The following is a 26776-nucleotide window of genomic DNA, read 5'->3' on the forward strand; positions in this document are numbered from 1 at the left end:
CTATGGCGTTAAATTTCAAGCCTGCAGCTGTCATAACCCCTGAAAGAAAGCCGCGTGCCACACTCACAGGGGCTACTGGGCCCAACCATGGAGGATGAGACCTTTTTCTCCTGGTGTCCAGTCGCCTGACCTACTATGGATCCTGTCAGTTGGGCCAAGTCCCCCTTCTGCACTTGACTCTCAGTGGTAGCTGTGGTCAAGGCTCTGGGGCTAGGAGGGGGATTGTTTATTTAGATACAGGTCAATGAACACGAATAGTAACTCAAAATGTAAACAACAAACAATAAATCAATGTCCAGCCAAATACATTTGAGTAAAAAGTTTCATTTTATTACTAATTGTACACTTGCTGAGGAATACGACCATCCTCCTTGAGGTCGAGGGCTCTTGTAGTTGTAAGGCAAATCCCTGTCCCACCATCCTTAGTGTAACATGTCCAGGGTTATTTTCCAATCATTGGTGGCCTTATCAGGATCGCAAACTATTAGGCCGTACTTAAGAGCTTTCCCTTCTAACCTTTTAGAAATTTATTGAGAAGGGCCTATGGTGCCATTGCATCGCTGGCAGCAAGATCCCTGGAGCCCCAAAGGCCTGGTTTGAGTCATACCCACTAAAGTAGAGTTCAGCGGTGGAGCGAGTTACCTCTACTCAGGTGCTTCCGAATCCTGCACAGCAAAGTCGTGCAGGTTCCTGTCGAGCAGCACTGTTGAGTTGAAAGAAACAGGTTAGTGTTAGATTCCTTACCTTAGAATATCCCCAGGCGTCAGACTGGATCCGGAAAGTTTTGCGTAGCAGTACCCCTGCGTGTCGTCTGCGGCTCCGCGTCCGTCGTTGGCACCGGGATGACGTTGTCGGAGTACTGAGACGCCGCCCTCGTGCGCTGACGTCAGTTCTTTCTTTTTTTCCGCGCCAGCAAGCGCAGATCCGGAAAAAGCAGTACTCCTTAGTCACTTTGTTACAAACTTTTTCAATCTTTTTTTGGATCCTGTTTCGAGTCGTAAAGACTATTTGTGCCAGTAGGGATGCCCAGGTTCAAGCCCTGTACCGATTGCAACCGACTGATGTCGGTTACCGACCCCCACCACCGGTGCCTGTATTGCCTTGGGGCCGACCATGACGACAAGTCGTGCCCCGAGTGCCGGGCCTTGACGTCGAAGGCTAGGCAGGAGCGGTCCCGTAAGTGTCTCGAGCTCCGGCAGTCAGCCCGCGCCGTTCACGGTCCAGGTCGAGGAGGAGGTCGAAGAACCGGTCGCGGGGCCACTGTTATCGAAGCTCGGCAAGTCAACACCATTCGGGCTCAAAGTCCTCAGGTAAGAGGCACAAGAAATTGAAGAGACGACATCGCTTTTCTGACGCTCACTCAACGAGGCCGGGGGTTTGGGCGACACTGCCCACACTGCTCCGCCGGAGTCGCAAGCTCCGCTGCCAGCTCCATACCCGCCGGTCCCTGGGCTGAAAGCGACGCCGGAGGAGATCAATGCCTTCCTCATGGCCATGAGGTCGCTCTCTCTTCCGACTGGGAGCCCAAGCGGGCCGGGTGCTTCGGCCCCGGCGCCGCCGACGCCGCAGGGCCCACCGGATCTAGGTCGCCGCTGGTTGACCTTACGACCCCTCCACCGGCGCCGACCCCCAGGGTGTCGCCCCGACGTCATCCCTAGTCCCTCCCTCGATCCGGCGTCAGACCGGCGTCACTCGAGGCCTCATTCACGCCGAGAGAAGGGCAATTCTTCTATGATTTGGCCCCATCCTTTGAGGCTGACTATCAGGAGATGGAAGGCGAGGGGGGCTGGGAGGGGTCTGAGGACCACCTGGCACGGGATTGCCATTCGTTTCAGGACTGGGCAGTGGATCTAGGGGATGCCAGTGGTTTGGACACTTCGCCTGACACTGGCTTTGTCTCTCCTCCTACCATGGCTACGGAGGAGGGGGCTGCTTACAGCGTGGTGCTGACGAGGGCGGCCAAGGCCTTGGCTCTTGAGCTCCCCGTCGCAGCCGTGAGGACTAACCTCACCGAGGTCCTTAAACCGCAGGCAAGCTCTTCGGAGCCTCTCCTGCCGTTTAATGAGGCCCTTACTGACGTTCTGTTGGGCACGTGGTCCAGGCCTGCTACAGGTCCCCCTGTACATCGGAACGTGGCCAGGTGCCACAGCCCGGCCCCGGGCGACCCTAGGTTCCTGTCCACCCACCCCACCCCAGAGAGCCTGGTTATCCAGGCCTCTAACTCCCAGACCGCATTCCCAACTGCACCACCTGATCGGGAATCCAAAAGGTATGAGCAGTTCGGTAAGAAGCTGTTCTCCTCACATAGTTTGGGGTTGTGGTCGGTCAACACCGCGTGCCTTTTGGGCCGTTACACCCACTCTCTGTGGGACACGGTCGTGGACGTGCTGTCAGCTGTCAGGAGGTCCGGGTCAAACTCGCTCAAGCTCTTACAGAAGGTCTGGATGCAGCACGGTATTCTTTCCGGTGTGGGCTGGATACCATGGACTCGCTGGGTAGGGCGATTTCCACGACGGTGGCGGTTTGCCGCAATGCCTGGCTGAGGTCCGCCAAGTTTTCGGCAGATGTCCAGAATTCCCTCATGGACATGCCGTTTGATGGCCGTCGCCTTTTTGGCGACAAGGCAGACAGTGCGTTTGAGCGTTTCAAGGACTCCAGAGCTACGGACAAGTCCTTGGGCCTGTCGGGCCAGCGCCAGCAACCTTCTGCCTTTCGCTCCTTTAGTTGCCAAGGAAGGGGCGCCCCCTCACGTCCTGCCAGCCACGGGCCACAGACTAACATCCAGCGTGGTGGCGGACGTGGTAACCGCCGTAGCGGGGACAGGGGAGAGGCCAGTCCACATCCACCCCGCAGCATCTGCCTCAAAGCCTTTCTAGTTCGAGCTTTCAGGCCCATTCGCTGCCAGTGGGGGGGCAGGGTTCGCCATCACCTCCTCCATTTGCGCTCCATCACATCGGACATGTGGGTGCTGCAAATCGTCCAAAGGGGCTACTCTCGCCCCTTCGAGGCGACCCCTCCAGCCATGCCACTGCAGTACCACCGCATGTCAGGGTATCACTTGCAAATTCTGCAAGAGGAAATTACGGCCCTCTTGGCCATGGGGACCCATTGAACGCGTTCCTGGGCCAGAAGTAGGGTGTGGTTGTTACTCCCACTACTTCCTGGTTCCCAAGAAGGGCAAAGGGGCCTTTGCCCTATCTTGGACCTGCGGAACGTCAACGGCTTCCTCCAGGAGGAGAGGTTCAAGATGCTGACTTTGTCTCAGGTCTCAGCTGCCCTAGACCCAGAAGACTGGATGGTAGCGTTGGACTGGCAGAACTCCTATTTTCACATCCCCGTCCTTCCGGCCCACCGGTGTTACCTGCGGTTCACGGTAGGCAGCAAGCACTTCCAGTTTACCGTGCTCCCCTTCGGCCTTACCAGTGCCCCTCGGGTGTTCACGAAAGTTATGGCGGTGGTCGCAGCCCATCTTTGCAGATTAGGGGTGTCAGTCTTCCCCTATCTCGGCGACTGGTTGTTGAATGCAGGCTCGCCCCAGACAGTCGTCAGCCACCTCCAGACTACGGCCAACCTCCTGCTCCTGCTGGGGTTCTCCATCAATGTGCCGAAGTCACACCTGTGTCCCTCTCAGAAGCTCCTCTTCATCGGAGTGGTTCTGATCTCAGCGCAGTTTTGGGTTTATCCTCCCGAACAGCGGGTTAGGAATATTCATGCTCTGATTCTGATCTTTCGACCTTTATCCCGAGTCTCGGTCAGGTTGACGCTGCAGCTTCTGGGGCTGATGGCCTCCTGCATCCTTCTGGTGCATCACACCAGGTGGCGGATGCGGGCTCTGCAGTGGGACCTGAAGTTTCAGTTGGCCCAGCATCAGGGCAACCTCTCCGACCACTTCCTCATCTCGGAGGGCACTGCAAGACAGTTGCAGTGGTGGCTCACGGACCGCGATTGGCTCAACAGCAAATCCCTCTCCCTACCCCAACCGGAGCACGTAGTGGTGAAGGATGCGTCCCTCCTGGGCTGGGGGGGGGCCCACATGGGAGAGGCGGAGATCAGAGGCCTCTTGTCTCCGGCGGAGTCCCGGCTCCATATCCACCTTCTTGAGCTGCGGGCGATCCTGCTTGCACTGAAGGCATTCCTTCCCTCTGTCTGGGGAATTGTAGTGCAGGTGTTCATCGACAACACCGCCATGTGGTACTGCAACAAACAGGGCGGGGTGGGGTCGTGGACCTTTTGTCAGGAGACTCTGCGCCTGTGGCAATGGCTGGAACACCAGGGCGTCATCCTTGTGGTTCAACACCTGGCAAGTTCTCTGAACACCAGGGCGGACAAACTCGGCCGCCGGTGCATGATGGATCACGAATGGCGTCTGAACTCTGATGTGGCGCAAGGCCTCTAACAGAGATGGGAAGAACCTTGGTTAGATCTATTCGCCATAGAAGAGAACGCACAATGTCATCCGTTCTGTGCGTTGAAATTTCCAAGGCGGCACTCGGTCGGAGACGCTTTTCGTCGCGAGTGGAGCTGCGGTCTATTGTACGCCTTTCCGCCTATACCACTTCTGCCCAGAGTGCTGAAAATCAGGTGCGACCAGGCCCAAGTCATCCTTGTGGCTCCGGACTGAGCACGAAGATACTGGTATCCCGAGCTACTCAGCAGGTCAGTCGATCCCCCGATTCATCTGCCTCTTCAGGAGGACCTTCTGTCGCAGCAGCAGGGGACGGTCCTCCACTGGAACCTGTCCAGTCTCCACCTCCATGCGTGGAGATTGAGCTGCAACAGTTGAGGCCATTTGACTTGCTTCCTGATGTCTGTGATGTGATTCTGGCAGCCAGGCGTCCCTCCACAAAATCGGTATACGCCTGCAGGAGGAACAAAGTTGTGGCATTGTGAACATCAGAGGCTGTGGATCCCCTTTCTGCCCCCCTTTCAGAGCTTCTCTTTCTTCTTTCTCTTGCCCAGCAGTGCTCTGCTCTGGGCGCGATCAAGGGCTACCTCTCTGCCATTTCAGCCTTTTTAAGGCTACCTGATCAGCCTTCTCTTTTTAAGTCCCCTGTTGTAAATAGATTATTGAAGGGCATCACTCGCATGTTTCCTCATGTTCCTTTCGTGATGCCTCAGTGGGACTTGAACCTTGTTCTTACTTATTTGATGTGCGCTCCTTTCGAGCCACTTCAAAATTGCCCTCTACGTCTTCTCACTCTTAAGACTGCCTTCCTGGTTGCCATCACCTCTGCCAGGAGAGTGAGTGAGCTCCAGGCTCTTTCTTCCAAACCTCCTTTGCTTTCTGTCCATCCGGTCAAAGTTGTCTTGAGAACGCGTCCCTCTTTCCTGCCCAAGGTAGTCACAGCCTTCCACATCGGGCAGTCCATCACCTTGCCCACCTTCTTTCCGCTTCCGCATCCCTCGAAAAGAGGAAGAGAGGCTCCACCGTCTGGACTCAAAACGTGTGCTCTCATTCTATCTGGACCGCACACGCCATTTCCGGGTGGACGACCAGCTCTTTGTGTGTTACGTGGGCACTAAGAAGGGAGGGGCGGTGCACAAACGGACCACCTCTTGATAGGTCGTATTGTGCATCAAGGTATGCTACTCTTAGGCTAAAAAGGAGCCTCCTGTTGGGCTGAGGGCCCATTCCTCTCTGGCCATGGCGGCTACTACTGCCCTGGATCGTGGAGTCCCCTTGCAGGACATCTGTCAGGCAGCTACGTGGGCCTCGCTGCACACGTTCGCTAGACACTACTGCCTGGACAGCCAAGTCTGGAGAGATGGCTTTTTCGTCCGTTATGTTCTCCAGGAATTTCTGGTGTGATTATTGGTTTGCAGACCCACCACCAGGGTTGGTATTGCTGGGGTATCTATTCTAAGGTTAGGAATCTAACACTAACCTGTTTCTTTTAGATGCACAAGTTACTTTCCTTTTGTAACGATCTATCTGTAAGAAACAGTAGTTCGTGTTAGATTCCTTACCGCCTCACCCATCCTTCCCGTTCTGCGAACCGATATCTAGGGTTAAGGTTCTTACCCTTGAGGGCCCTATTTTCATGGCACCAGGGTCTGTTTTTATCATGGCTCTGTGTTCCTGGTGCGGAAAAGCTGTGCATAAGTACGGAAGTCAGCACGCGAGGGCAGCGTCTAAGTACTCCGACGTAATCCCGCCGACGACGACAGACGCGGAGCCGCAGACGACGCCTACCGACGCGCAGGGGTACTGCTACGCAAAGCATTCCGGATCCAATCTGACGCCTGGGGATATTCTAAGGTAAGGAATCTAACACAAACTACTGTTTCTTACAGATATATTGTTACCGAAGGGAAGTAACTTGTGCGTCAGGTTGTTTCAGTGATGAGCGCTGCTCCTGCTTATTATTATTTATTATTTGAAAGTTTTATATAGCGCGGACAAGATCTTCGCAGATATCAGAGCGCTTTACAAAGAATAGTACATGAAGGAGCATAATCAGACAAATAAATCAATAGGTCAAACAGTACAAATAGGTGGCTACAAAGCCAATCATGTGAGTAATAGGACAACTAATACAAATACAAATAAGCAAAGGGGTCAAACATGTAGTACAGATCGGTGCAGAGTATTAACAGTGTTCGAGATAGTAGTTCAAGTGTATTTAGCCATGAGGATAGCTTTTACTTCATTTTTAAAGAGTGTAGTGGAGGAGATAAGCCTGGTTTCGGGCGGGAGTGAGTTCCAGATCCTAGGCGCCATTCCTGAGAAGGAGCGCCTATATGTTTTTTCCTTTCGGAATCTTCGAGGTTTCAGCAGAAGATTGTTGGTGCCTCTAGTGTTTCTGGCTCCGCCAGAGATTGACAGTTTCTGAGCGAGGTAGCCGGGTGAGTTTAGGTGTACCGCCTTGTGTGTCATGCAGGCGATTTTCAGATGTATTCTGGCTTTAAAAGGCAGCCAGTTCAGGGATTTCAAGTCGGGGGTGATATGAGTGCTTTTTTGACCCAGTGATGAGTCTCGCTGCAGCGTTTAGAGAAGCTCTTAGGGGTGCGTTTGTAGTTGGGGGGAGTCCGCAGAGGGCGATGCTGCCATATTCAATTCGAGGTATGACAAGTGCTTGTACTGCGGTTTGGAAGTCTTTGGCTGGGAGGAAGGGTTTAAGTTTCCTCAGAGTATTGATCTGGAAGTTCGCTCCCTTTGTTGCCTTGCTGCTATGTCGCTGCATGTTGAGATTGGTGTCGAGTGTTACGCCTGAAGATTTTGCTGAGTCCACGATGGTGGGTTGGACATTGAGTGCGGTTAGGTGTTTAAGCCAAATTTGGGTGGTGGAGATCTTCGCTGGAGGTGAGATCAGAAGGAACTCTGTTTTCAGGGCATTGAGTTTGAGATGATTGTCGGCAAGCCAGGATTGGGTGCATCTGATCGTTGAGTTCAGGAGCAAGATGTCTTTGGGGGACTGTAATTTGAGATAAAGTTGGGTGTCATCGGCGTACATGTGAAAGTGTACATTGGATACTTGTAGCAAAGTGGTGAGAGGTTCCATGACTAGGTTGAACAGAGTTTGGGAAAGAGAGGATCCTTGGGGGATGCCTAGCGTTACTGGTATTGGCGAGGACATCAGGTTGTTGCTCTTGAATTTCTGCGACTTGTTGTGAAGAAAGGAAGTGAACCACTTGAGAACAGTTCCAGATAAACCCATTCTTGTGTTTAGTAGTTCTAGTAGATTCTCATGTTTAACGGTGTCGAATGCTGAAGAGAGATCAAGAAGGATGAGGAGGCAGGTGTCGTTTTGGTCTAGCATTTGGAGTGCGTCGTCGATTATGTGAGTCATAGCAGTTTCTGTGCTGTGTCCTGTTTGGAAGCCTGACTGGTGAGGGTTAAGGAGATCAAATTGTTCAATGTGTTTAGTCAATTGTAGTTGTGCGCATTTTTCCAGCAGTTTGGCAAGAGTGGGAATATTGGTAATGGGACGGTAATTGTTGAGATCAGAGGGGTCGGCTGTAGGTTTCTTTAGTAGAAGTGTGACCTGACCAACTTTGAGAGCTGTTGATAATTTTAGTCCAGAGAGGGAGAAATAAAGGGGTAAAGTCTTTCACTGCGGTAGCAGGAAGGGGGTCCGTGAGGTGATTGAATGGTTTCAGGGTGCTGAGCAGTTTGCCAATTTTTCTTCCGAGTATGTGCCAAAGGTTGACCATGTAGCATTGTTTTTTGGTTCAATGGGTGCTAGGCACTGGGGTTTGGAGTAGAGGCTTGCATCAATGAGGAGATCGTTCTTTATGTTGTCAGTTTTTTGGATAAAGAAGGTAGCGAAGTCTTCGCAGGAGGGTGCCTCCCGCACAGTGTTGAGTGGTTGGGGTTGATCCTTGGATTGTGCTCTGATTAGCTCAAACAGTTTTCTCGGGCGGTTTTTTGCTTGGTCGAGCTGGAGGCTGAAAGTCTGCTTTTGAGCGTTTTATTTTCCTGAAGTAGGCATTTCTCTTTTTCTTCAGATCTTTTAGGTGCATTGCAGAGGGAGCTGATCTCCAGGTACGCTCTGCCATTCGCATGTCTCGTCTATCCTCATTGAGACTCCCGTTGTACCATGGATTGGAGATTTTAGTAGAGACTCTTTTTAGCTGCATAGGTGCCGCCTCATTAATTATTGAGGTCATAGCGTTGAGGTAGTGGTCAGTCAAGGTTTGAAAGTCCGTAGCGCCAGACGGTGGGAGTAGGAGATTGCAACTGTTAGGGGACAAAGAGCCTGGGTTGAGTTTTTTCATGTCCCTTTTCCAGACTTTGGGTTTGGAGAATTGTGCCGGGTTAACTTAAACTTTTTCATTGATGAAGAATGTGACAATATGATCTGACCAGTCACAGGGTTGGATGGACTCGAGTTGGATAGTCCTCTTTGGAGATGATCAGGTCGAGGATAGAACCTTTCTCGTGGGTCGGGCTGTCTCATATTTGGGTGAGGTTAAGGGCATCGAGGAAATTTTTAAGACTATTTACCACCGCATCATTGCGATCGTTCCAGTGGAGGTTGAAGTCGCCAAGGTATATTTGGGTGAGCTGCCGTCGGAATTGGTTGAGATCATATCCATGATTTGTTGGAAAAAGGTGAGGTTGTCCCTGGGTGGGTGGTAAATGCTGTGAAGAGAGCATATCGGTTTGCCCTCACTAATAATGTCGATGCAGATGTATTCCCAGGATGTTGGGGATGGTAGGGAGGTGGAATTGACTTTCAGAACAGAGAGGTTGTTCCTGTAGATGCATGCGATTCCACCACCTATTTTGCCTGATCTGTCGAGCCTGATAATGTGGTAGTTGGGAGGAACCAGAATGTCCATTATAGGTGTCGAAGATTCAGTTAGCCAGGTTTCAGTCAGGATGATTAGGTCAAGGTCCAGCGATAAGAGGAGATCAGCAATGGCGGCGGAATGTTTCGAGGCCGATCTGCAGTTGAGGAGAGTGCATTTGAGGGAGGTAGATGGTTCTAGAGAGAGAGGGACTTTTCTAAGGTTATTGGGGATGGAGAATCTATTGTTTAGTGTGGGGGGTCTAAGGGGATTTGAATGTATCGTGGGAATTGTGAGGTGTGGGGTTGTTGTGTGATTTTGGGGGGCTGGGTCATAGGAGCGGAGAAGGGTGAGTGTGTCGAGGTCAGAAGTGGGGTTGTGGGTGTGACGAGGGCGGTTGTTGCGATTGCGAGCTGGGATTGAGGTCAGGTTGGGGGAGAGTTGAGTGGGCGGGTTAATCGGAAGGGTGGGGGACAAGTTGGGCAGGGGGTCTGGTTGTGTGAAGGGTTGCAGGGGCGACGAGGGGGACGAGGGCAGTTGCTGCGCCTATGAGCAGGGATTGACGCCCGGTGTGGGGCGTGTTGAGTGAGGGAGTCATCCGGAGGGGTAGGGGACAAGTTGGGAGGGGAGGTGGAGGTGGAGGTGGAGGTGGGTGAGGGGTGTATGTGGTGTGTGGAGAGTCGTGCTTTGATAATGTGTATGTCTTCTTTGATCTGCATAAGGGTGGCCATGATGTTGTCCATCGAGGGGTAGGTGGTGGAGGTGGGGGTGGTAGTCAGAGGTGAATGACTGACCAGGGAATTCGCGTGCAGGTGGGAGAGTGGGCTGGTGTTCGAGCAGGTCTGCATTGTGTTAGTGACCGGGATGGTGTTAGGGAGGAGAGAGGTTATGGGCGGGAGGGGTGTGGATGTGGTAGGGGGGAGGTTGGTGGTATGAGTGAGGGCATTGATGGTAGGCGGGGGGGTCAAGGTGTAGGCTGGGAGACTGGTAGTAGTGGTGGGGGTGCAGGAAGGGTAGTGGGGGCTGAGAGTAGGAGGGGAAGTGGGACTGGAGATGGTCCTGTTGTGGGGTGGGGGAGTTAAATTAAGAGAGGTGTGTTCTGCGTAGTTGATTAGGGGGTAGTGGGGACTGAGAATGGGGGGATAAAGGGGGAGAATTGACGAAATGCGTGTTGTTCTGGTGCTGGACTAGGTTAGGTGTGTTGTGGGTGGGAGCTGTGCTGTCAGGGGTGAGCGGAGTGTTAAAGCCCGCTGTAGGTGTGAGAGGAGTGTTGATGGTGTGTGAAGGTCCGATGGTTAGTAGAAGGGGTGGGGGTGTGAGTGGTGTATGAGGGGGAGCGATCTGTGTCTGTGTTTGAGGCGTGTGTTACGACTGCCTGGTGCTGAACTGGGATAGAGGGGTTGTGGGTGTGAAATGTGAGGTCAGGGGTGGTAGGTGTGTCCCTGATTGAGGAGTGTGTAGTAGGCAATTGGCTCTGAGATAGGTTAGAGGGGTTATGGGTGGTAGGAGCTGTGAGGTCATGGATGGTGGGACTGGAGGAGATAGGCGTGTTGGTCCGCGAATTGGAGAGGTGCTCTTTGAAAGTGGGGAACAGGTTGTCTAGTAGTTCCAGGTTCCTGTCTGTGAATTGAGATAGGACAATCCCGTTATTATAGATAGTGATGGTGGCTCTGCCTGGAAAGAATTGGGACGGTGTGATGGAGAGAGTTAGGCTGTGAGCGGATTTCCTGGTGGAGGAGATGGTGAGTAAGGTGATAAACGCTTTTCTCCATTGCGCTCTGCGTGTGGTGTGGAAGATGTCAGTGTTCAGGGATCCATTGACCGGTGAGAAGTAGGTGTCAGCAAAGGGGGTTTCAGGGTGTGACTTAAGGAAGTTGTGTTTAAAGCGTTCAGCAGCTTTTTTGGTGAGTGACGGTGGGTAGTTGATTTTATATGTGTGATTGCCGATAGGATTCATGTTGCGATGGTGGTTTAGGAGGGTATGGGGGAATGCACTATAGTGGTACTTGCCGGACAAAAATGGTAAGTTGTCTGTCCCTCTAGTTCAAGGGGTGCTTGCTGATGTGATCCTCTGCTCCCAGCCGGAGCTCCAGCAAGGGCGTAACACCCTCTGCGGCATCTCAGCGAAACCTGGCGACTTTGTTCTGCGGCATCTCAGCGAACCCTGGTGACTTTGGCAAGAGCACATCACGGTGTGCAGGTTCGACCCACTGGATACAGCAGTTCTTCTTTGGTCTGAAATAACGTCCCGAACTCTATGCCAAAGTGGTACCGGAAGCCTCTCCTTATTATACTGGGTTGCTGTGGTACTCCTGATCAGGGCGCAAACTCTCCTTAGGCGATCGCCCTTCCAGTGGCGGCCCCTCCTATCATACTGGGTTGCTGATCTCGATAGTCACAGATCCTGTGCTTGGTGCTTCCTGCACAGTGCTTTTGATACAGCTGAGAACAATGCAGCTTTATCCTGGCATACGAAATTGCAGAGAGGATACTGCACATGTGCAGTGGGCCAAACCGTGCACAGCCTCTCTCCTTACTCAGGAAATCCTCATACAGAGCTCCCCACTGGACCTCACACCCTCCAACAATCTTCTCTCCCTCATAGGTTGCACTGGTCTTGACAAGCAGGCAGGTGACCTTGGTGCCCAAAGTGATGTCTCCTCAACCACCTGGGAGACTAACAGGCCTTTGCCCTTAGTCCTGGTCACAGGCTTGCAGCGCTTCCTGTCTCACACAGCCCGCCTGGCTCTGTAGCAGATGGCAAATTTTTTGGGGGACTCTGCCTCCCCTTCTTATAGTCCCTTTACAGACTCCAAATGTAATTTAAGATCTGGGTCTTTGAAGTTTTGTGTTTGGGTTCTGCTTCTTTGGAAGTTGGCACTTCTTTTCATCTTCCTTCATGAAAGAGGTCTGTCATAGCAGGCATCACTCCTGGGCTGATTGTCCACCACATAGTTCATGGTGAGTGAACAAAGTTCACACCTAGATGACAGCCACAGTGATATGTGCATTAAAAGGTTATTCCAGCCCTACTCTTTGATTATTTTATCCGTCCCATCTCCCTTCCAGAGATGTCTAGGCCCCTTTCCTGTGATTTATTAAAGAGCAGGCTTTGGAAGATGTAAAGGGAGTCTCTTCTTTCCCTCCAGTGTGTGTCCCACCCAGCTCAAAGAAAGACAGCCATCCACAAATTTGTTAGGGGCTGGGGGGTCCTCTCCTCCTAATGTCTTCACCAGGTAGGCCTGGGCTTCCCAAAATGGAACCCAGGGCCCTCCATACCATGGACCCTTGCAGCCACATTTACTCAGTGTACACTCTCTGCACACATGCTGTTCAGCGCGAATATCTCTAGGCATTGTTCCCTTACATGCATCTAGCGCACACTCAGTCTGTTTGCGCTGTTCAGCACTGAAGCTTTACTATCTTTAACTAGGGTGTGTTAATTAAGCACATGCACTGCCAGCACGCACACTGTGCGCACTGCTCAACTCTTCACCCTTCATGCATTGTACTTCACACAAGTACAAAGGCGCCAAACGTGTTTGTCACGCATACACTGCATCACGATTCATCTCTCAGGTAAATTATTCCGCTTGGCCATACATACACCCAGTACATGTGCTAACCACATATGCACTGCATAGTACTGCTCCATCCTTGTACGGTACCCTGCCCAAGCACACATACAACAATGCAAAGTCACTACTCCTGCGTGCGCAGCACTCCCCATCTAACTGATGTAGGCCATGGGTGAGTTAAGCACACCGTAGCTGAACGTTTTAAAATGGTGAGTGAGTCTGCAGGCCTCACTGCAGTGACTTGGTATAAAAAGATTGTGTTTACTACTAATGATCACTACATGGTATGCTGCCACCTCCACGCTTGTGCTGTTAAACTCTTGGTGAAGGCGATAGCCTTCCACCACTGAGGGTAGCACTTTGAGCACCCATCCTGGTCCAACAAGACCGCAATTCATTATACAGGCCTATGTCATTGTGCAAACGCATGCTCCCAGTTTGCATATGAAAAAAAACAGCATTCGGGAGCCAGACAACAGTACAGTTGGGCACTCTGGGCAGGGGTACGTGTCTCTTACCATGCAAAGGACTTTTCTGTCCCAACCGAAGCAAATGTGAAGCAAGAAAATATTAAATTTTAAAATCCTTAATTAAATAGTAACTTTTCTTGGTGGGTTTGCATGGGGCGTAGAACTGAGCTAAAGCTCAATCAGACCCTCAAAAGTGAACTGAGGTGGATATTTAGCTCTGTTCTATAGATAATGCGGACACGCAAGTGCATTCTGGACGTCACACAACAGCTACTCACAGCTTTTCTTTGAGTAGTTGAGAAGCCGTGTATGCCTCTGAAAGGTGAGAGCTCCAAAACATCAATGGTCTGTCCGCGAACCACCTTAATCTGCATTACATTACGCTTATGCCCAATAATTTTACCTTTACATGAAGAGGAATAAAAACTGTAAATGCTTGTCCAGGCCAATAATTTTTCGGGGGTGGAAAGGAGAAGTGGATTTAAAATAGGTGGAATATTAAGACTTATTCTGCATCACAAAGTATGAATTTTTTCTCCAACAGAGAAGAACTGTACAAAAGAGAACCCAGCAATAAAAGTTTCTAACAAAACGGATGAAATAGCAATTGCAAGCATTAGTCCAGAAAGGCGGTAGGTTTCATTTTTCATACACTGCTGTTGGTATTTTAGAAGGTTCTTGGCTGCATCCTGTGCAGTTTGAGCAAATTGATTTGTTTTAATTTTACCTTGTAGTATTGGCAAAGTTTGCTGCTTAACTGAACTATCCAACTCTGTACAACCAGTCTAGGTTTGTCATCTGTGTCTCACATAAAAAGCTGAACTATTTCCCCATACATTGTTCAAGTATTTGAATTTGTTCCATCTATTACTTTGACTCTCTGGTTAAACATTTCTATCTAATGTTCATTATACAGTGATAGCGGACACTACCTCCGAAGGTAAGCAGTATATGTTGAATGTTCCCAACAATCCAGGGCCTCTCTGTGCTGGGACTGTCTATAGCCACGCCACAGTAAGGCCTCACTTTTTATTGATCAATGCAAACAAAAAAAACAAAAATCACAACTTCTGCCATTTAAGGGGAGAAAAGTTTCCCCACGCCATTGACTTACGTTAATTTTTATGGTTTCAAAGGATATTTCAAACGGAGTCTGTTTTGATTGTGAAGCATTGGAGGCAATCCTGCTAGTATGTCCCTGCTGAGGACTCAGTTTTTTTTTTGTCCGCATTGTTTTTGATTCATTTTAGTGTACACATTTTTTTAACTCCTTTTTGGGTATACTTCTCCGCAGATATTATTTGTAACTACCTCCACCTGTACACTGTCCATTTTAGTAAAAATCAGCACAATCCAAGTGTCCACATTTTAGATGTTTCTGATTTATTATACTGCTTTCTACAACTGTGCCATAGTTGCACACTTGGGTTCTTCTGCTAATGAAATATATACTCAATGTGTTCTTTCCATATAATTTACTAATGTATACATATTTCGTTTCGCACAAACCAGAAGCCAAAGAGTGTGTTTCCGCCCAAACCAAGTGACCGATAATCACCACAAATTAGCTACGAATGACTCCACATTTAATTTGACCCATTATCACATATTTTTTTTATCCTCTTACCCATTTATGTGAGATTCTTCGATGAAAATTTTTATCCTAAATATAATGTTTGGTTTTCAGACTCCCTCCTGTACCGTGCCATTTGACTGTCAGTAAGGCTCCTATTCGTACAATCCGAGCCTTTCCGAACCCAATATGGCTTTGTTAATCACCAAACTCAATTAGCATTTCAGTAATAAGTTACCAAAATGATATTTGGGTTTGGGAATAGATACCCAATCTGTATTTGGCAGGAAAGTGTATCCATTCTAAATACAGATATCTTTAAGGATATATTAACCGAAATCTGGTCATAAAACAGTTTTTTTTTAGTTTTTTTTTACCAACTGCCTCAAAGGAGATGGTGTACTATTCGCAAATGAGGGAGGGTCCCCATGGGACCCTTTACCCTTTGTGAATGTTCACGAAACTTTTTTTATGAGCAGGCAGTGGTCAATGAGACCACTGCATGCTCATAAAATGGTTTGTGTACATTTTTATTCATCCCGTTTTTCTATAAGTAAAAATGGGCAACTTAAAAATAAAAAATACTTCATTCATTTAAAAGTAATACCTGGACATGGTGGTCCTCATACATGTTAATGAGGGAGGTCGAATTGCAATGCACTTCAAATTGTTATTTTGAGAACCCACCTATTAATACATAAGTCGGTTCAATTGGTATTATGAGATTTGTTAGATATCTGGGCACAAATTGTGACCACTTCCAACAAATCCATTTTGTACATTCAATTTAAGGAATTGCAAGTCCTTGTTTGTTGCAATTTGCAATTCCTCAAATGAAATCCTTGTTCATGAGGGCAAGTGTGTGTGTGTGTGTGTGTGTGTGTGTGTATGTATGTGTATATATATATATATATTTTTCTTTAAATAAACTTTAAGAAAGCACGAAATACTGGGTCCGCGCTTGTCTATCCGAGTCCTGTTTGTCGAGTGGATTCTAAAGATAGAGTACTGGAATATATATATATATATATATATATATATATATATATATATATATATATATATATATATATATATATATATATATATATATATATATATATATATATATATATATCTATATCTCTCAGGAAGTCAGCCTCACGTTCTGTAGAAGGATGACAGCGGACCCAGGAATTTTCAGGTGCAAATTTTTATTATGTGCAAAAGTGCCCCCGCACCATAGCCATGACGCGTTTCGGGTCTTCCTCGACCCTTGATCACATGACAGCGCTTAGGAGGTGAAATTCAAAATTTAAAGTGATAGTGCACAAAGGAAACACATACGTCATCATAGATATAAACAACATACTATAACAGTGTTAAATGTCGGTACATCTATTTTTCAATAAAGCAGCAATAAATGTGCTGTTTTTTATGTATATTAAAAAATAAGAAAAACATTTCCCATATAAATACAAAAGATAAATATATTAAAATATCATATATTTAAAAATCATCTAATAAAATTGTTCAAAAAATTGCTGCTACAATAGCAAATAGCGACTTTGGGCAATCATTCTATCAGTAAATGTCACGCTGGGAAAAGCTAATTGTGGAATACTAACTGTAAAATACACATTTACTATCCATAACCAGACCTAAATGCCTTTCAGTTTAAAGTGCAATTCCAACATGAAACGTATGTTAAATAGTATTATATCAGGTTAAAATGTCTAGGTATGATCCAATGTGCAAAGTAGTGCAAAGTAAACATATAAGGTTCAACCCGTGTGCATGTGCAAAAAGTGCAGAACATGAATTAATAACATTTAAAACAATGCATGTTATAATCGCATTCCAAAAAATAAATTAGTAAAACGGATTAAAAAATGTTATATCCGTTTACGTACTTGAAAATTCATTATAATAAGAAGAGTTAGCATCATAAAACATTACCCTATACTTAGATTTCATGAATAGAACCATAGATATCGATAAGATGAATGCATATGAGTGTTATTCATTACAGACATGTATACAGATCTTCCCCTGCATTCAATCCATTGGGATGTTTACTATCTAGGTTCAAGATGTAAAATGTTTCCAGTTTGCGAAGAGCACCATCTCTGTCGCCTCCTCTTCTAAGGGGCATAACAGCATCCATTGCATAATATTTTAATAGATGGGGATTTTGATTGTGATATTCCTTAAAATGTCTGGCGACAGGGTAACTTTCGTCACAGTGTATGATCGCTCTTAAATGTTGGAGCACTCTCCTATGGACTGGGAGTCTTGTGCTACCAATGTATCTAAGTCCACAGGGACATTCAAGAACATATATCGCAAACTCAGTTTTGCAAGTTAGGTATTTTGAGATGCAAATCTCTTTCTTAAAGAAAGGAGAAGTAAAAGTTTTCTTGTTGACTCCATTCTGACAAGCTTTACATATAGAACATTTTACAAAACCTTTCCTGCTGCTTAACCAATCAGTCTTCACAAGGATATATATATATATAGTGTGTGTGTGTTTTTCAAAGCTCTCCCTAGCCCAGGCAGTGGACTGCCTCTGGCAAGACAGGCGGCAAACACTACGTCCCTGTGTACAATATGCAAGCAACACCTAAGACGCAACCAAAAGCATAGGGAGAGACGCCAACGAAGCCGCAGGTGGCAAGCAGAGCAACAAAAAGCCTGCCAACAACAGACTGAGGGGCTAATGAGCTCTCAAGTTGTCAGCAGCGATTCACAAAAAGTTAGCAGTCTATCCAACAGAACATTGAGTGAGGCAGAGAGCCAGATATTAGCGCTAGGACTATCTTACAGCCCTGAGAGTAATTTCAACTACGCACAAATGCACATCGACGTTTACAGATTTATCCACAAATTAAAGATGCGTAAGTATCATCTACTTCAGGGAACACAGCATAAAAATTAATCTGCTGAAAGTCTCAGCTATGCCTCAAAGTCCATCTATATTAACACCATCGATGCTCATGACGAGCTGAGCACGTCATGAGGCACGGCGCTCCGGTGCTCATGACGAGCTCAGCTCGTCATGAGTTGTGGAACGCTCAAACGCGGGGATGATTCCCCTGCTGTGCGGAGCATTCCACGAGAACGGGTGCACTTGTGACGAGCTCAGCTAGTCCTGAGCGCTGTGCCTCATGACGAGCTGAGCTCGTCATGAGCATGCGGGCGCTGTGCGCGCCCCCCAGCACTTCGGGGGGGAATTACCCCTCCCCCCCCACCCCCCAGCGAAGGGGTTAACAGCGCGGGATGTTGAACTTTTACATAATCTCCAGTAATTACAGGATGAAAACATCAGTGCGGAGTCAGGCCCGAGTCCACATGTGCCTAATATCAGTGGGATCGTCCCTACCAAATTTAAACCGGGCTACCTTTCCTCCAATAATGTTGTGACAATTTGGACATATTCCATGAACTAGTGACATCTGAACCTAAAATACTGTATTTGTCAAGTACACGAGTGCATCATAAAAACACCCATCAGGATTGTTTAGCATCTGCATACTATGTAAAAGCAATGGACCAACAAACACTATGAGCTACTGTTTGGGTTCAATATTGGACTGATTGAAGACGTGGTTATTTAAAAGGTGCACAAGCTCGAATTTTACCCGTTGTTCTATGGTATTTATTGCTTTTTTGTTGCATTTAATTATTTTTATCTGCATTGTCTATTTATTAAAAATTATGAATGAATGATTATTTAATGAGTTATTACTATTTACTTGTATAAGAAATCATTATGATCAACATGTTGGGGCTCACATGTCTATTTAGATTTCCGCAATTACCCTTTTATGTCTATGACGACGGTATGTGTATGTCACGTGTTATTGCACTTGCACTTTAAAAATAGGGAGGCACTCCTCATGCGCGTCATGTGATCAAGGCCTCTTGTAGGCCGAAACGCGCCATGGCAGTGTAGCAGGGCTTTCAATAAAAGTCTTTGCACTGATTACTGGGTCCGCATTTGTCTGTTCCTGCAGCATTGATGTTGTATGGTGAGGTCTTCAGTAATATATATACGTGTGTGTGTGTGTGTGTGTGTGTGTATACATCTATATGTGTGTGTGTGTGTGTGTCACTCGAATGCTGGCGTGCTGCCAAAGCCCCTGTAGTTTCGCTAATCTGAGGCATCCACAAGCGCCTTACATATTCAAAGTCTTTTTTTCCGAATTTGAAACCAGAGAACAGCACTCCAAATCGTGGATTCCAAGGAAGTTTATTTTAGTAAAGACCGAAAGTCAATCTTTCCTGAAATAAACCTCCTTCAAATCCACGATTTGGATTGCCACTCCCTTCTTTTTTTTTTATTCTGAAGACGTGCCTGTATGTGCTGTGTGTTTGTGTTATATATGCGACACTGACGAAGGCTAAGGCTGAAACGCGTCTTGTTTGTATATTTTTTGCGCAATAAATCTAAGTGAGGTTGGATCTAATGAGTGCTGGTCCGGTCATATATCTCTTCGAGAACATTTCTATAGTGTTTTGGCAGCATGAGAACATTCAGGGTCCATTTGTTACTTATTTTATTACTTCCCTAATCTGTCAAATTCTTTAAGACATGACTTTATAGACATTCAGCAATCCAACAACTAGCCCACTTTTTTTTGGGGGGTAAATCGATCTTTCATGGTGTCTTTCGGAAACTTTTCCTCCAGGTTATAGTACATGAGTGAACAACCGCTCTAAATGTACTACACAAACCGATACAGTATGCAGCAGACCAGGGGCATCCCTCATATGCTCTGTGAAGCAAATCTACTTTTTTTTCAATAACTTTATTGGACCCTTCCTTTTCTGACCTTCCCCATCCCCAAAAATTTTTCTCACCACCCAGCCTACTGTTGTATTCCCCCATTGATTCAGTTGACACTGGATATATTCTTTTTAAGTTTTAGGAGGGCATAATTCCAATTACCTCAAACCCAACCGAAAGATATTGGAGCGCTTTACATAAGCACCAATTCCATTACACAAGGTCACATACATTTTTTTTTCTTTCTTTTTTTGTATTGCTTTTTTTTAAGCAAAGTGGGATTGAGTTTTCCCCATAATCACAGTGTGTTGACCCGATGCAGAGTCTCTATCCGGTTCGCTAGTCCCAAAGTCACATCCTCTCCTCTTGGTGATAGTTTTTAAATTTTTACCAGTCTCCGCCATTTATTAATATATTAATATTAAGATGTGTATTTGCTCCACTAGACAATAGCTTGATTTTATTAATTGCTAAATGTAATGGGGTAAACCAACAATACTCCTCTCCAACTCCTAGATCCCTGTTTACACGCTAGGAAGATTGCAGCATTGATCAATAACATTAAATACAATTCAGAGGTGAGGGGATGGCAACACAAATTTTTTCGTAAGAATCCAATAATTTATTTTAGATCCTAGTCTATCCAATTCTTATGGGACACAGAAAAAGTTTTTTATCAGTGTATCTTTATAATGTTTAATCTTCACAGCCAGCCGCCATATGTTCCTGAACACACCGCTGTTTCAAGGCACCTTATCTCAAAAAGGTGCAGTGCACAGCCTTAATTCTGCCAATCGCTATACTTTATAAGCGGAATCCACTTCAATCTAAATCTTACATTTTTGTCCTCAAGTTATGATCACTGATAAAAGGTGAAAGGCTTTCTTGCTACAAGGCGTTCCATTGCTTAAATCACAGATATAGTTTAATAAGAAAGAGGAAACTCAAAGCTTTCTAAGAGTTACAAGTGGATGATCTTAATTTGAAGACAAAGTGGCCAAGTAGTTCTGCTGAACCATACCACAACTTTCCCAGATCAGGACTGCCATGGGAAGTTGGAGCCCATCTAATTACCCATACTGCATCCAAATGTATTACTATTTGCATTAGGTCACTCTGTTTGGCATTCCTGCTACAAGTCTCTTCATGGTCTGTTGCCTTCTGGGCAAGTTTTATGGTCCAATAAGACCCCTGTAACCAGTTCCTTGTCCTGACACTATTTGGCCAGTGACGGAGAAGAGAATAGTGGTCACCATGCCTCCAAGGAGAGCAGGAGCATGGACCTAATGGGGAGGAAAATGGAAAGGAGTGCGGTGATCCAATGGCGCATCGCCAATTCAAATGCGCTCATCAACAAGCATGCATACCAGCACTGGGAGGAAGTGGGTGAACTCCTAAAATATCTGCCGGAGCAATACCAGAGAAAGGCGAGCCACCTGGTAGAGGAAGGACAGAACATGGCTAATACAGGTCGGAAGTCCGCCCTGGATGCAGCGAAGACATTCAGCAGGCAGATGATACCGGGAGTAACAGAGAAGGCATGCCTGGCTAAGAATGTCAGGCTTCAAGTGCAAACAACATCCTCAACATACCCTTCAACGGAGAACAGCTTTTCGGTGCTCCAGTTGACGAGAAACTCAATCAGCTCAAGAAGGACAACGAGACAGCTAGGTCCATGGAGGCACTACAGTTCAGAGGAATGAGAATAGGAACACCTTCAAGAAGACCAGCGGGTAGGGGGTGCAACCAACCTGTGGTACCACACCAAACCTTCCAAGAGGGTTATCAAGGAGGTAACCAGGGCCAACTGCAGGGACAGCAGCAGCAAAACTGGCAGTGCCAGCCCTGAGGAGAATCCTTTTGATTGTGCGAATGAGGAAGAGGGGGTCAACAACCCACATCCAAGTGATTTCGCTGTAAGACCAACGCACACCCAGTCAACATCTCTAGGGGTGCAGCAAAGGATAAGACAAAAACAAGATCTTGTTCAAGACCAACAACAGTCCTCCAGCATATAACACCAGTAGGAGGCAGGATAAAACACTTCTTCCAGGAGTGGAGGAAGATCACATCAGACAAATGGATACTAAACCTTATACAATATGGGTACTGTATAGAGCTAGACAAACAAGAGACCAACAGCAGAGTACACTCGGCAAAGGAGTGTTCTCATTTGCTACAAGAAGCACAGGAACTTCTAGTACCATGCAAGGAACGGAATAAGGGTGTCTACTCCACCTACTTCCTCATACCAAAGGTGGACGAAACCTTACAACCAATTCTGGATCTAAGATTCTTAAACAAGTTCATAAAAACTCCGATTCAAAATGACATCGCTTCAAGAAGTAATACCCAAGATACAGGAAGGGGATTACATGGCAACAATCGACTTAAAAGATGCTTACTTACACATCCCCATCAACAAAAAACACAAACATCTACTAAGATTTATGATCAACCAGGCTCCCTACCAGTTCACAGTGCTGGCATTCAGACAAAAAATCCGCACCAAGGGTTTTCACAAAATGCCTTGCAGCAGTAGCAACACACTTAAGGAGGCAAGGAATACATGTATACCCATACCTCGACGCCTGGCTGGTTAAAAGCAAGCTCATACAACCAATGCAAGCGGCACATGCAAAAGATCATACAAACACTAGTCCAACTAGGGTTTTCAATCCGTTGGGGAAAGTTATCAGTATAACCAGAAAAGGTGAAGATATTATTAGGGGCGGAGATCGACACCATACATGTACAGACACAGGATACTAATCCAAACCGACATTTCAACCAACATGTTCTAAATCAACAAACAATTAGGAACACAATCTGTGACACTATCCGTGCTAGCACAGGAGATATGGAGATGGGCAATTCCAAGGCAAATAGACTTGCTAGCAATACATCTACCAGGAAATGATAACGTGGAAGTAGACAGGCTCAGCAGACAGACGTCAGCATCCCAAGAATGGGAAATCAGTCGACAAGAAATCCAGAAGATATTCGACAAATGGGGAACTCTGCAAATAGACCTATTTGCAACACAGCAAAATGTCAAAACTTTGCATTCAGACACCCGTGCAAACGCTCCCTAGGGAATGCTCTATGGATAAGCTGGTCAGGGACATTTGCCTACGCTTTTCCACCAATACCACTGATACACAGGGTACTAAACAAATGCAGAATCATCAACATGACGCTAATTCTGATAGCACCTCAGTGGAACAGACAAACCTGGTTCTCACAGATTATGGAGATGGCACAAGCACCTGCACACAGGTTCCCCACAAAAAAGGACCGGTTAACGATGCAAAACGGAAGGGTGCTATACCCAGGGCTAGAGAATCTCAGCCTAGCAGCATGGCTCCTGAAGACTTAGTTTGCACACCTCAAACTACCAGCAAGCACAATGGCAGTGCTAAGAGAGGCAAGGAGGCCTACCACAAGGAAGTGCTATGTAGCAAAGTGGAAAAGATTCTCCAAATGGTGCATTAAGGAGAAACTACAGAGAAGGATTACCAAGGAATCAACAGTACTGAAGTACTTGACACATCTACTACAAAATAAACTAAGCTACTCATCACTAAGAGTCCACTTAGCGGCAATAGTGGCTTACACAAGAGGAGAAGAGAAATACAAGAGGGAAATACTTCCCAAGTAGTAAAGCGGTTTCTAGAAAGGGCAAAAAGGATTGCACTACCAAACAGAATGCCACCTCCAGCATGGAACCTCAATGTAGTGCTGACTCAATTAATGAAGACCACATTTTAGCCTCTTCATAAAGCAACACTGCATATGCTCAATCTAAAGACAGCCTTTTTAGTGGCTATCACATCACTATGGAGAGTAAGCGAATTACAGGCGCTACCACTACAAGAGCCCTACCTACAAATACAGAATGACAGAATCTTAATTAGAGCTGACCCACATTTCATGCCAAAGGTGGTGTCAAGCTTCCACATAAACCAGACAATAACTATACCAAGTTTTTTCCAAAAACCAACTACAAGCACAGAAAAGGCATTAAACACATTGGACGCCAGGAGGGCAGTAATACACTATATAAAAAGGACAAAAGAATGTAGGAAAACAAAGCAATTCTTTGTGTCTTTTGCCAGCAGTTTTCTGGGACCACTAGTTACCAACAATAACATTGCACGATGGATTGCACAAAGCATACAATTCTGCCACAAACAGGCAGGGCAAGAATAACAAGGAGCAACACATGCACACTCCACAAGGAAGAAAGGAGCAAAAATTGTGTTTCTTGCACATACGCCTATTTTAGACATTTGCCAAGCAGCAACTTGGTCCTCCGTGCACACGTTCACTAAGCCCTACTGCGTAGATATTCAGATGAACAAGGAAGCTCAAGTGGGACCGAAGGTCTTACAACACATATTCAGTAACCAACGCTCATCTTCCACGAGCCACCACAAACCTAGCAAACCGCTAGAAAGTCCATGAATAGCATAGTGAATCCAGAAAGATTCACGCTGTAAAATGTATAGTTTCTTACCTGTCGTGTAGTTTTGCAGCTTGAAGACTTTCTGGATTCACTAGCGATCCCACCCTTCTCCGCCGGAAAGATTAGACAGGAGGAAGACTGTTCAAGGACAAGAAGCAATGGAAAAAAAATCCAACAATGGCGACCAAAGGTGGGAGCTTCCGGAGGAAGCGCGTCAATGTCACGAAAAAGGCGGCACCATAATGCACAGCATAGTGAATCTAGAACGTCTTCAAGCTGCAAAACTACACCGACAGGTAGTAAACTATACGTTAGATTTCTTCTTGGTGGGTTAAGGTGATCACCTGGGTGACCTCACATCATTGGGCCTATTGTCAACATTGAAACAGCAACTGCAGATAAATGTGTTAGAGCTGCAGATGGTCAGTCTTGCCTGAAGACTTTTCACCCTTCCATCCCAGGGAGCACTATGTAAGTTCCTTTGGAAAACACCACTGCCTACTATTACATCAGCATATAGTCCACAGCAGGGTCAGGCACCCTAGGTTGGAATTTATTAGGCTGTGATTATAGGCCTGGCAGTGGGGTATTTTTGCCAGTAATAGCATATTTCCTGGAAATCCTCACCAATCAAACGGATGCTTGGACTTCTCTCATTAGAGGACTTCAAGACATCTGGTGGGAACTTCATCCTGAAATGGCTTAAACTATCTTTTCCAGAGTTGTGTGTCCCTGCGTAAATCTTATTGCCCTGGCCCAAAACACCTAGTGGCCTAGTTTTGTGGAGGTATTCTTCTGTATGAATTGTTCTCTGAAAGATGCTTTCAGGTGCAGTTGATCAATGGAGCTGATTTATACATTTTGCCTGTTCCAGCGTATGCCCACAGTCTTAAAACAGAAGAATTTAGCAGAGCTGATTCTGAGCACCCACACAGGCTGTGAAGGTTGTGCTACGCCAATCTGTTGTAAAATAGCACTTACTGCTCCACACAGGTTTGACCTGCTGTCACAACAGGATGGGTGGGTTCTTCACTCCAATCTCCATATGCTGCAGCTTCACATGAGAACTTCGATTGGTGCCATTTAGATATGTCCTGATTACCATCTGAAGTTGTGGACGCCATCTTGACTGCCAACAAACCCAGCATAGAATTGATTTATGCAGGCTGCTGTTATGAGCTGCTTCGTTTGTGTGATTCAGGTCTGAATCTTTTGGAATCTTGCATTTCAGAGATTCTGCGCTGCCTGCAATGGCTACTGCTAGAGGTAATTAAGCTGCCCTTTATGCTTTCAGATGTCTCCCAGACTTGCCACTAGAGGTGCATTTCCTGAATGTCTTGCTTTACTTGATTTCTCCCACTCCATCAATTGTTCCTCTTTGGGATTTGAATCTTGTTTAATCTTCGATATTGTATCACCATTTGATCTGATGGAGGTAGTTGAATTCACTTCTGACTTTAAGAAACGTTTTTTTGTGCTGTAATAAATTCGACCCATTGGTGTAGATAAACTTAAGGCCCTATTGGTCCAGCCATCCTTCACGGTGTTCTACCCAGTTTAACTGATTCCTTAGATCGGTCCTTCATTTTCAGGGAAAGTAGTATCTGTCTTTCACATGGGCCAGTTCATTCTTTCTCTCCTACTCCTGCCACAATGTTGGAGTGGTACAAAAGGGAGTGGTGATGGACGGAGCATCTGAATCAATCAAACACTCACACCCAGTCAAAAGATCTGTGTTTAATCCATCACCGTTCTTTAGCCCACTCTACCACCCCAGTTCAGACATGGCTATATGCAAATCAGTCTGACCCTGTGCCTCATGGGAACAGTCCAGCCCGAACTGCCAAGCCATGTCTTCCCTGGACCGGAAACCAGCTTTCGAGGACCGGTTTCTGGCATTCCAGCCGTCTTCAGCCCGGCTTGCTTGAATCCAGTGGCAAAGTGAGCAAGGGACTTGCGTCTGAACATACCCTGCCACACTTATGGTGGCCAAAAGCGGTACAAAAGGGGGTGGTGATGTACCACAATGTATGAGTGGCAGTTGCATAGACTTGGACAACTGATGTGCTGTGTTAATAAATTGACAGCATAGGTATGGTCAGAGTGGAATAGCAGCTCTTTGTGGACTTGGCAGGAGCCAAGAAGCTCAAATTGCATGTTGCCTTACTGTTTACATATGCTATCCTGTGGCATTCCAGCGGCCAACACCTGTGTGGGGAGACTGGTGGTCATCCTTGCATACTTTCGCTAAACATTCTTGCTTCACATCTCATGCGCTCAGTGACAGATACTTTGTCAGAGTTGTGTTGCTTGACTTTCTTGGTTAATCACCACTCTTCAATTCCATCACTATTCAATTCCACCTCCTAGAGGTTACAAATTTGGTATTCACCAGTGAGTAAACTACAAGAATCAGTTTCTATCAGGACAAAAAGTTAATTTCCATTGGTAATGCTTCTGGTGGATACCATGCCTCCCTGCAGATCCCTCATTGTGAGCCCTCCCCCCGCTGTCTGCATGAGTTAGTGCTGTGATTAAGATTCTAAGTTGTACAAACATATCTTGCTGTTTTGTTGCTCTTTCGGTTTCTCTACTTGAAGTTTCTCAGAACTGTATTTAGCAATTAAAAGGAATTTAGCAAGGCACAGGTGTGCATTGTAGATCTGAAAGAAACACATAGTGATA

General features: G+C 46.6%; 1 protein-coding gene across 1 annotated transcript in view; it reads left to right on the forward strand.

The window, feature by feature from the left end:
• Positions 1 to 26776, forward strand: part of MELK (maternal embryonic leucine zipper kinase) — a 350951-nt gene that overhangs the window by 260892 nt on the left and 63283 nt on the right. Inside the window, exon 15 of the mRNA XM_086961674.1 lies at positions 13827 to 13914. Within this exon, the coding sequence (XP_086817800.1) occupies positions 13827 to 13914 (88 nt within the window). The remainder of the gene's footprint in view (positions 1 to 13826; positions 13915 to 26776) is intronic.

This window comes from Lissotriton vulgaris, chromosome 3_1, assembly GCF_964263255.1.
Source record: "Lissotriton vulgaris chromosome 3_1, aLisVul1.2, whole genome shotgun sequence".
NCBI lineage: Eukaryota > Metazoa > Chordata > Amphibia > Caudata > Salamandridae > Lissotriton > Lissotriton vulgaris.